Raw genomic sequence first — 12,760 nt, forward strand, 5'->3', positions numbered from 1 at the left:
AGCATCACTTTCACCTGCAAAATATTCATATAAATATATCATGCATGTTTTGCATATATATTTATATAAGAAGGAAAAATTAAACATCTAACTTTGGTTACTTTTGAGAGGGGCAAGTTCTTGTTCAATGAGTTGTTTGAAATGGAGAAATCCCATGAAACTAAAAGCACCAAGAGAGCTGAAAGTCACATGAGGAAGGTGAAACTCAGCTGCAGCTTCATAGGTGAAGGCAAAGACGATATCGGAGATGATGCAAGTGACCGGGGGGACGCCGGAGGATGGATCATTAAGCTTCAACATGAGTGATCGGAAAGCAATCAAGTTCTTATTATCATATGAAGCAAGGGAGAAGGGCCTTTTCATTTCTTTATCTTCTTCAATGGTTTGGATATAGAAGTCATGAGAGCCATGGAGGGAAGAGTGATCTCCAGAAGTTTCAAGCATGGTAGAGTAAGACCATCTCCAACCTTACACCCAAATCCTAAATTTGGGGTGGGATTTGGGTGTAGAGTACTCCAACCCACACCCAAATCCCACCCCAAATTTGGGTTTTGCAATAGTGCAACCCCAAATTTGGGGTCACACTATTGCAACCCCAAATTTGGGGTCCCATATTATTTTTTATTTTTTAATTATATGTTTATTTTTTTTATTGTTTTTATTATTGTAATAAAAAATATAATATTATTATTCCATTAATATAATTATAAGTAGTTATTTATAATATTAATTTGTGTATAATTAATTAATAATCAATAATAATTATATTTAATTAATAACTAAAATTGATAATTATTAATATATAATAAATTTATAAAACAGGAATAGTTGAAATTTTATTGAAAATAACCTTAATAAAAGCTAATACAATGTAAAAACTAATTAAATTAAAACTAATATTCCAGTAAATCACTGAAGACCTGCCCTATATTATCGAAATAAACTCAAAACTGGATCTGATGATGAAGAAGGTGGTTGTTATAAAGAAAATAATATATGAAAAAGAATATTATAAGAATATTCTTTTTGGGATAAAAATTTGAGATTTGTGGTTGGAGTAAAATTTTCTGTAGTAAGACCAAATTTAGGATTTGGGATAGAAATTTGGGATTGTGGATTGGAGATGGTCTAAGTGGATTCATCGTAGACAAAAGTGATGGTGAAGCCATTGGAGTGAAGGAGCTTGGCAAGCTTGAGCATGGAGTTTATGTGGCCTTGGACAGGGAAAGGTATACACATGACATGAGGTTTGGACTCCATGATGATTTCTTTGTATTGCCAGGAATGGTAACCAAGTTTTGTATGTGTGCGCTCGCAAGCTAATTTTAAGGATGTTTGGTTCGCCGAAGTGGAGGTCGAAGTGGCTAAAAATGTGAGTTCCAGACTACTTTGTGTGTGTGTGTGTGTGTGTGGAACAGAAGCTAAGGTTGGTCTATTTTGTTCCATTAATTTTGTTTTGTTTATATATATAGATATATATATATATATATATATATATATATATATATATATATTTATTTCGGTGATTGAGCTGGTTGTGTGTGTGGACCAGAGGCTATGGTTGGTCTATTTTGCTCCATTAATTTTGTTTTGTTTATATATATATATATATATTTATTTATTTATTTCGGTGGTTGAGCTGGCTGGGAGGTCAAAATAAGGGAAGCGACAAAACTACCGCATCCTTTGATTCCATTTAAATCGCTTTAATCAATAAAATATTTGTATTTTATATAAATAAATAAATTATTTCTAGAAGACCTATCAATTTTTTTATTTAGGTAAGTCCACTAGCATGATAATGGAGTAGGTGATGAAAACTAAAGAGAGATTGAGCGCATTTCAATTGGGCTGATATTTTAAAGTTTGCATTAAATAACAAGATAGGACATGACTCTGCCCAAGAAAAAAAAATTGATGAACCATAAAATAAAAATAATAGGATTTATTTTATGCTTTTGCTTTCCTTCTAAAGAAAATTAATTTCAACAGCCTTATTCTACTCAAACAAGTTAAATGACTCAAATTATAAAAGACTTTATCTTTATTAGTTACTTCAGGATTTCACAGCATATATATTATGTACACACACAAGATAAAAGAACCTCAAAATTACAAATAAAAAATTTAAAGCCAAATCGTACCAACTTGTATATATAACGCCCTCCTGTTGAAATGATACCAATTAGGGCTTCCCTAATCATTGGGAAGTTTGACTCAAAAGTTTGTCAGTCAACTGCATTTATGTGAATATACTGAAACAAGAGCATATTCATATATCAACTTTGGAGAAGCACATCCATGACTACTTTGTTGAAGTTCTCAAATGATGAACCACCTGGCTTTACTGCTCTCTCTGCAAGTTCCTTAAACTCCACAACCTTCTTCTTCATCTCCTTCCCAATATCTCCATCCATCACCTCTCTTATCAACCTCTCCACCTTCTCTCTCTTCACGTCATTCTCAATCTCCATGCCAACACCCCATTCATGACACACATATTTACAGTTCATCTGTTGATCTGCAAAGCAAGGCCAACATAACATGGGTACTCCATTGCTTATACTCTCCATTATTGAATTCCATCCACAATGAGTCAAGAACACTCTTATTGATGAATGCTTCAGTACCTTCTCTTGAGCACACCAACTTGATACTCTTCCTCTTTCCTTGATCTCATCCATGAACTCCTGTGGAAGTGCAGCAGCTGAATCATGATAACCATAACCATGCACAAGATTAGGCCTAATCACCCATAAGAACTCATGCTCACTATTAGCAAGACCCCATGCAAACTCCACAAGTTGATCTTTAGACAAAACCACACCACTACCAAAGTTCACATACATGACTGATCTAGAAACCCTACCATTCAACCACTCAACACAATCCTCATCCTCTTCCCACTCCCTCAAACTCAACCTTTGATCATTGAGCAGAGTGAGAGGACCAATGGTGTAGATAGGTGGGAGCTTTAGTTCCCTCATGGCATCCAATGTGCTTTGCTCTAAACTATCAAAAGTATTTAAAATGATCGCCGATGATTCACGAGCTCTTCGAGCTTCGCTCATGCAGAAGTTTAGCACGATATCGCCGATATCAGTTGTTCGAATGCATGTTGAAAAGTCTTTTAAGCGCAATCTCTTCATTCCTGGTATGCAATCTACTTCGGTCTCCAAATATCCATTGCTAAGATCATTCCCACCTGTAATACATAGCATTAATATGCATATCCTCTCTTGTACATAGTGTGTTGGGCATCTATTTGCATATATAAACTTGCCATCTCGGGCATCCAACAAGTTCATATCTTTTTTTTTATATATAATTTTTTTTTACCAAAAATAACCATTTTTTATTTTTGTACTTTGCTATGGTACGTATATAAATTTTTAAAAATATATATGTAATACAATATCTTCATCCATATACGTTGTCGGTTGTTCAATATAGTCATCATCACTTCATTTACAATCGGAAATAAATAATTATTTAATTTATTGTCCTTAGTCATAAATATATATTTTGTTAAAACAACTTAATTAGATGTCAACGTAATAAAATCCTATCAACTTACCAGAGTATGTTATTATCTTTGTTTATAATAAATTTATGTCGATTGGAAAAACTAGATAAAAATAATAGTATAGTTTAGATCATATGGCCAGTGATGTTCATATTGAGCATTTTGAAAGTTTAGAGTACTGAAAAATTGAAAATACTCAAAACAATACATAAAAGACTATATTGAACAACTTCCCAAAAATAAATAGATAAATAAATAAATAAATAGAAAGACCAAAATAAACAGTGAATAAAAAAATACAATATTAGCTTTAACCCTATTCTAATATTTTTTTAATCCTAATAAATACAATTAATTATGAGAATATAGATAAGAAAAAAAAAATCCACAGATTAGGATTGAGATCCACATACTCTTGAGTGGCACAAGGCCACTATCAATGAGCTGATCCAAGTGAAGATTACTCATGTAGGCACAAGCACCAGAACAACAGAAGAAGACGTCAGGGACTCCAATCTCCGCAGCTACATCAAGAGTGAAACTCATGCATGCATCAGAGACAATGCATGTCACTGGAGGCACATTAGAAGAGAAGTGATTGAGCTTAGCCAAGAGAACTCGGAGAGGATCTAAGAGCTTATGCTGAATAGAAAATATGACAGAAGAGACATCAGGAACATGATGATCATGACCAGTAGTAGGATTCAAGCCATCTTGAATGGTTACAAACTGGAAGTCTGGCAAGCTATGAAGAGATGATGCAGTGTTGCAGCCATTCTTGTTAACAAGCTCAGTGAGAACAAAGGTTATGTGGAAGCCGTGATATGAGTGAAGAAGCTTGGCAAGCTTGAGCATGGGGTTTACATGGCCAAGTCCAATGCATGGCATGCATACTGCATGAGGTTTCAAGGTTGTAGGAGAACTCCTCAGCATCTCTGTAAATAATAGACAAAGAAGAAGTTATTTTAAATATTTAAAGTTATATATATAAATATATATATAAACACACACATTATCTGAAAGATGTCCATATGATTGGAGGGTATATCTATCATTTCAAGCATATGCATGAGCCACAAGCATTTCCAGGATAATGTTCTGAAAGATGTGCTTTATCTTTTATGCGTACCTTTTTCTTTTTCTTTTCTTTTCTCTTTTTCATTTTTTTCCTTTTCTATCACCACAGTGGTTTTATTCACATCATTCTCAGCTTTCATGCTGTGCCCCCACTGAACAAGTGCTAGCTGGCAAGAATGGGACCGTAACTTTATCAAGCACAGCTTTGGATTCTCTCATATGGTGAGGAAGAACAAGAACAAGGACAAATTATATCGTTTATAATTGTATGACTTTAGTCTAGGTAAATATTCTCATTTATATTGTTGGGGTTTATAGTGAATACAAGTTTATAATCATTTATTTTTTAAAATTTATATGAGTTAAAATAGAATTATATTAATATATTTAATTATCTCTTACGAGTTCGAGTAATATTGATTAATTTAAATTTTTCATAAAACTTGATTTATATAATTTTTATGTGTCTAGTATGAGTGTATGTGATTATGTGTTCACCAGCGCATGCGGTGTGGGATGTTTGTCTTAGTGAATGCTTGTGTTTTTATCATTACATTAATATTTATTTATAGTTTATATATTATTTATTTGTACATTTGTTATTATATATTTAATATTATATTAATATATGATTAATAAAGTTATGAGACGTTTATTCTAGTTTACATATTATATATTTATATTTGCTATTATTAATTTAATCCTATATTTGTAAAAAACTACTTTTTATTATGGTTTTTATAAGGTAACTTGCATAATAGTCCACAGGTATATATTTCCATTATGATAATTTTTTTTTAAAATGTATAAACCATAAACTTTATTGTGAAAAAAAAAATGAGTGGAAACAGAAAGAACAGACAGCAACTGAAAGAAAAAAAGACAATAACAATCAGGTTAGAAGGCTATCACTAGAAGTAATAGGCTTCTAACAGTACAACAAAACTAAGAAAATATAAAGGAAACAAGACATAAGGAACAAGCAAACAGCGGATAAGACAAAACCCCCAAGAGAAAGCAAAGGTCTTCAACTATACTGATAAAAGATCAGGGGGTGAACTACTCCCGAGTCAACAAATCCACGGTGTTGATGTGCTCAGTCGATCGAGTACCAAGGAAGACGAAAGCACATTTGAGTTTCTGGGAAGAATCCAATGAAAAGTGATGAAACTGCGGATCCCTAACTGTAGAAAACCAAGCGAGAATCGTATGAACGATTTTAGCAATAATAGTGAATAAAGGCTGAAAAATGGAATTGCAAAATTCGATTAATTATTTCTTTCAAGCTAAATATTTCAACTAATTACTCTGAAAATTAGATCTATAAAATCAGTTGTCTGCCATCTAAGGCAGAAATCCAAGATACCCAAGTCTCAAAAAATCACGGGGGTGAATGTAAATATAGGACATGCTCAAGTAATTTCCAGACTCATTATGATAGATGCTATATATGTAGTTTCTGAGTCATTATGATAAATTAGTTCTTATAGTTTTTATAATTATCATCATATGGTTATTTTAGTGACTTACTTTTCAGCCCCTAGTCTTTGTCAGCCACCTCCTTACTGAAACTATTGCCATCTTTCCTTGCGGGAACGTTTCTCGCTGAACCAAATAACAAACTTTTTCATCTGTGGGTCACATCAAGGTTTGTTTAAAGATATTCATGTTCTTATATTCTTCTTTTTATTTTTTATCATCTCTCCACTTCTTTGAGAATATCCAATGGTTATGGCTAGATATGAGGAAGGTCACTTACCAAAATTTTTTTGTCTGTGCATGCTAACATGGAATGCTCTAACTCTAAGCGGATGCACAAAGATAGGTCTCATCCTCATCATCTTGGGAGACTAGGATTGATAAGTATAAAGTTCATATCGAATCTAATTACATATCTTGGAAAACTTTGTATTTATCCTGAACTGTCTTCTCTGATTGAAAATGAAAGATAGTCACTTATCCTTATGAGTATCACATGTAAAACAGTCAATGAAATGAAAGATGCATACTAATCTTCCAAGGATCTCCGTTTCTGTAAGCAATGGTTTTACTGTGTTTGTTTGTTTAGGCTTTTGAGAATTAACTTCTTCATTCTAAAAATAATAAAAAACTTTTAATTAATTACCAATTCACCCAGTAAGAAGAGGGTAAAAAAAATTATAGATATTTAAAATAAAAAATAAATTTTAGCTAAAACTATAGTATAATTATGTGAGTTTGATGAGCAATATATTTATATGCCTAAAAGCGTGAGCAAGAGTCACTGGGTTTGTCGTTATTCAATAGGTGGGGCCAAGTCCAGTCATGGGTTCACTTCGCTTCAGAATCTGGGCCCCACAAACCAGACTACAATACAAGATGGATCTCTTGAAGATCTGATCCACTTAAGAAAGTCATTTCTTTCTTTTTTTTTTTTCATATAAAAACAATTAAACTTGATTAACTTATTTGTACATCATGCATGAATGTAACCGAAGACAATAAAAGATGACAAAAGAGATGAGCAAGCTTTGACTAGCACAACCCTTACCGTGCCAATATTGTCTTTTGACGTGTAACACTACTTTGGCCACGCACAAACATCCAAGCAAACCAGTAGATGACAACTAGCACATTCACAAGAATCACAACCGAATATAACATTAAATATATAAAATAAATAGGACTCCACTTATGGAGGAGCATGCCATTGACCAATCTCTCAAGTTAATGAAAGAAGATATCCTCCACAAGTTGTTTGTCTTCTCTGCAAGTGTCTTCCACTCCAAAGCCATCTTTTGCATCTCGATCCTTTGATTTCACTTCTCTACATCCATCAGCTCTCTAATCAAAACGTCAACCTCAACTCTCTTGTGCATTATTATCATTCTCTATTCCAATCCCCTGGTTATTACACATGCACTTGAAATTAATTAGTCTGCTGTTCAACAAAGAATGGCCAACAAATGAATGGCACACCTGAACACATTGTCAACGTAGTTGAGTTCCATCCACAGTGTGTAAAAAAAACCTCCCACTGATCAATGGATGCTTTAACACGTCCTCCTGTGGACATCAACTTGCCAAAACACTCTCCTCTCTTTCATTTTCACCAAAGACACTTGTGAAAGCACCACCTTTAACAAGATCAGATGTTATGTCCATAACAACTCATTTTTAACTATTGCACTGTCACGCCCTAAACCCTATTCAACGGACCTAGAGCACCGACAATCAGCCAAGCATATACCTATGGAGCGAAAACCTAGTAGGCATATACAAAATCTCACTACTTGTTTTAGAGCGGAATATACTGGAAACACAGACTAACAAAATCTAGAAAATAAACAACAAATAGTTCAAAAGTTTCAAATTACAGGGTCTCAAAGTCCATAACATGGACAAAACAAAGATACAGTCTAACACAATGTACACCAAGGGTACCACCTACAAGGTGATCACCAACACTAAGCTCTTTGCTAATAGGGTTGGAAAAAATAAAAACTGGATCCAATGATCAATAATTGGTATTCAAATTTTTGACCCAAAATTTTCCAATAATTGATACAAAAACTGGATACAGGTACTCTGGTAAGTGCACAAATGAAATATTTTCATACAATTTTTTTTTACCCGATTGGCATGTATTTTATCATTTATTTGGAAAATGGTATCTAGTATATTAAGAAATTGATTCTAGGTCACGCATAGAGTATAATATGCATGAGGGAGTTAAATGAAGCAATTTCAGAGCAAGACGAGAGGAAAAAAGAGCTCCCTCGTCATTAAAATAAGAGAACATGCTAAGTAGGACAGCTTAAAGCCCACTTACGGGCAAATGTTTACGGCCGTAAGCCTTGGATAGAAGACCTTGAGCAGGAACATAATGGCTAGACAGAAGGGTTTACCGGCAAGATTTACCCTTGTAAGCAAAGACATAAAGATCAGGTAGAGGAGCATACAGACAAGTCATACGCCCATAACTAAAGTCACAAGCACCAATCAGAGAAACTAACGATCCAAAGCTTATGGGCTTAAGCTGGACCGTAACACCCAAGCAGAAGACTTTATAGGCCGAGTATACAATCATAAGATGTCCGTCAGGCACGCAATTTCACATTTTCAGCTTCTTACAACCTCGTTCTCACTCCCGTGTATAGCGTTTAAGGGGCTTGGTATAAAGGGATTTGTTGAGAGTTTTTGAAGAATCTTTTGGTAGCCAAGCTTACAACAAATTTGATGATTAATGGCGCATGTGTCACAAAATGTGAAATTCTCGTCATGTATAATATTTGATGACATTAAACACCCCGTCACAACAATCGTCACCGTTGCACCGTAGCTAAAGATATACTATGACGATATGCACATTGTCGTCACCAAATGCTAAAATTTACGTGACGACATATACAAATGTCACATTATAGCTATGTTTTTGTGACATTTATGTTTGTCATAAAACATATTATAAGGTGTCACAAAAAATCATCGATCGTCATAAAATATGAGTTAAATATTCAACTATTAATGACAAAATTCATCTTGTCACACTAATAGATGACGTATATTTCGTCACCTATTATTGAATAAATAATGTCACAAGTTGTCATGAATTGTCACACAATATGAGAAAATATTCAACAATTCATGACAGAAAGATGACTGTCACCCAAATTGGTGACATGATTTTTTTTGTTACCGATTATTTAAAAATGTGACTAGATAACTTATATCGTTAAAAAATATGAGGTAAATGTTCATCTATTTATGACGAAAACATGAACGTCACATGAAAAGGTGGCGTAATTTTTTGCCACTGATTTTCAGAAAATATTTTCATAAAATATTCTAAATGTGAAATTGATCGTAACATTAGTATATTAGTCACTCAAATAGGTGGCATTTATACTCGGCAAATATTTATTAATATTTAACATTTCGTGATGTTTGCTAAATGAAAATATGACATAATTATTTTGTGACCCATTTACCGTTCGTCATGAATATTTTAATATCATTTTTTCATCATGTCATTTGTTAAAATATATAATATTTTATATCATAATATAAAAGAACACATAATAAAATGAATTCAATACAATTTCTACACTTAGAATTTCAAACATAAAGTATCTAAATGGAAAAGTGATCCTGAAAAGTATAAAATATCCTTACATCTTGATAAATTTAAATTTTTTTCAAAAACAAGCTAGTTGACATGTGTTGCAACTTATTCGCTAGCTTTCAATTTGATTCTTCTTATGACAAAGATTCAGTTGATGAAGAACCCGGCTCACTTGAAACTGTAATAAATATTCAATAAAAACAAATAAATAATTGATAAAAAGTAAAAGAAATGTCGTGATAAGTAAATTTAAAAAAAATGACATTGCATGGTAAAATAAAACTAAAACATACTATTACCCAAAAATTATGGCATAGGCATGTGTATTTCATAATCAACCATAGCTTGGGTCATTATTTACATTCAAATAACTAATTTAATAAAATAATAAAATAAAATCATATATATCCAAACAGAGAAGCTTTTAGTCAATTGATTCAATAATAAAATAAAGCAATCATGATTAAAAAACGAAAATTGAATTCACCTAAAACACGCAATAAATATTTTTTCTAAATCAAAATGATATATTTTATACATACCTTGTCTTCTTTGTGTGAAGAAGCCTAATGGTTGTCTTAGGAGAAATTTATATATTATTCCTCATTCGGATAGGAAATCAAGAAGATGAACAATGGAGAGAAAGGTTTTCTTTTATGAGTTGTGAGAAGATTTGGTGAAATTTGGAAGAGAGAGTGATTGCTCCTAATTGGTACAAATTTTTAAAGACTATTTTTTGGCGGGGAGTGAAGAAAATAGTAAAATTAAGTAAATATTTGAAGAGTTTTGGTGAAAGTTGGAGGAGCCAAAAAGGTAAATTTTAATTGATACAATTTTTTTGGATCTTAATTGTACTTAATTTTAGCTACCATTTTTGGCAAGAAGGGAGAAAATATGCATTTTAATTAATCTTTTGAACATTGGGGTTAACAAATTTATACTTTTCTAAAATTTTAAATTCATAGTTTATATATTACTTGTTCTTGGATCTACAATGTTGGTTATTAGTTTAACATTATTTATCTTAATTTATATATTCTAATAAATAAGTTATATCTAACTAAGTAATTTAGACAAGATAATGGGTTAAATGATTTACATAAGTTAGTGAGTTAATTAATTAATTAATTTATCCGAATTGTTTTTCATTAGCATCCTATTATATTTATAATTTGTAAGATAAATTATTATATTTTTATAAATTTCATATTAAATGATTTGGATTATTTATAACATTTGATTGTTTTAAATTAACTATAAATTTTAATATACATCTCAAATTAAATTTTATAACATTATTATAATTTAATCATATTCCACTAAACATACAAATATAAAACAAAATAAAAATAAATATAATGAGAAAAATTTTAAGTATTATTTCCCGAGATTTTCAAACCCGGACCAAACTTGTTAGTCTAACCTTGTTAACTCGTAATTGATTTTAAGACCGATCTTGTTCGACTAGAAAACCTGATTTGGAATAACCCTAGAGCGAATCGTTGACCTAAACAGTTGGGCTGGTGAACCAGTAATTTGGTTGAATTTTTTAGGGAGACTCAAATATCAACAAATATTTTCCTAAAAATATAATTTTTAATGTTTTATATACTAATTTGCAAAATATAAATTTTTTTGAGATAATATATGTTTGTAAATATTTTTTTAAAAAAAATAAATTTTTTTATACTACAAAAGTAAATTTGTAAAAAAAAAAAATAAAAGGATGTAATAATATATTTTCCAAAATATATTTGTTAAAAATATAAAATTTTAAATTATATGCATTAATTTATAAAAACATTTAACATTTCCGAAAAAAATAAATTGAGGGTGTTGTCGCCTCAGTGAACCTTGACTTTTTTAAAAAAAAAAGAAAAAAAAAAGAGGGAAAGGGGATGGGGAAAGTGGAACACCCACCCTGTAAGATAACGGGATGCTCGAACACACTCTTGACCCCCTCTTTCCACCTTTGCCAAAACCATACAAAAATTCACGTGCTCCGGTCAATGTGACCTGCATCCACATGTAGAGGAACAAATTTACTTTATTCTTTCTTGAGAAAAACTGATGCAATAAGTACAAGAGCCCTTAAAGCCAAAATAAATAATACAACCCCCGAAGAAATCTGGTTTGGATTGCTTTAAATTATAAATAAAAAAATGGGTTAATTTGTACCCACCCTTTAATTTTTTTCTTTATCATTCTCCTAAAATTTTGATTTAGGTCATAATTCAAAGCAAAGTACGAAGGAATAATTCAAAGTATCTCAACAATAAATGCCCATATTTGAATAAAAATGACATCTCATTTGAGAGGAAAACCTTATGTCATGCACCAATTAAACAAATGTGACATTTTATAATTCCTTCCATTAATGCTATATATATATAAAGGTGACACAATGAGACTATCACAAATACTTATATTTTAGTGACATACATATATGTCACGAAATAATTAAAACATACATGACGAAACCGAATGTCAAAATTTAATAAAATGATGTTATATAATCGTCACAAAAAATGCAAAACATTGATGACAAAAAGAGAGCGTCACCAAATATTATTAGTGTCACTAAAAATATTTCCCTCCATCTCCAGTTGAAGGGAAAATTTGGCGCCACACATTGTGTGACGCTTCTATGTGACATTATCAAGCATTGTCATGTACAATATTCAGTTTGTGGAATTGAGTACGATATTTGATTTTTGTCACATTATACGCTCTTTTAGTGACATATGAAAAATACGTCATATAGAAAATCGCCACTAATCATCAAATTTGTTGTAGTGTTAAGGAATACACTAGAAGAAGTTCCAAGCTTTCCTTGAGCGATCTAAGCAATATTAGAGCCTTATCTATGGTCTAGGACATCAAAAAAGTGATTGAGAAACGGTCTCAGTGGTGTTTGTAGAAAAAACGTGAGGGTGTAATCCTACCAAATTATGTAACAAAACTTAATGTCTATTGGGTCCCATCAAGATTTATTTATAGATTTTAATTTTTTCTTTTATTTTGATTAATTTATATGTATATATATATATATA

At 31.7% G+C, this 12,760-nt stretch overlaps 1 protein-coding gene across 2 annotated transcripts; it reads right to left on the reverse strand.

Annotated features, from left to right (window-relative positions):
- Nucleotides 1-2,017: 2,017 nt before the first annotated feature.
- On the reverse strand, nt 2,018-4,602 carry LOC120283921 (UDP-glycosyltransferase 85A8-like). 2 transcript variants are annotated; one of them, XM_039290723.1, is made up of 3 exons: nt 4,538-4,602; nt 3,940-4,461; nt 2,018-3,205 (listed from the first exon to the last, which is right to left on the reverse strand). In XM_039290723.1, the coding sequence occupies exons 2-3, from the start codon at nt 4,457-4,459 to the stop codon at nt 2,280-2,282; spliced, it is 1,446 nt and encodes a 481-aa protein (XP_039146657.1). In that variant the 5' UTR covers nt 4,460-4,461; nt 4,538-4,602; the 3' UTR covers nt 2,018-2,279. The 2 variants fall into 2 exon arrangements, with proteins under 2 accessions (XP_039146657.1, XP_039146656.1); XM_039290722.1 differs by lacking the exon at nt 4,538-4,602 and having other exon boundaries at nt 3,940-4,510.
- Between the last annotated feature and the right edge of the window lie 8,158 nt (nt 4,603-12,760).

This window comes from Dioscorea cayenensis, chromosome 19, assembly GCF_009730915.1.
Source record: "Dioscorea cayenensis subsp. rotundata cultivar TDr96_F1 chromosome 19, TDr96_F1_v2_PseudoChromosome.rev07_lg8_w22 25.fasta, whole genome shotgun sequence".
NCBI classification, from domain to species: Eukaryota; Viridiplantae; Streptophyta; class Magnoliopsida; order Dioscoreales; family Dioscoreaceae; genus Dioscorea; species Dioscorea cayenensis.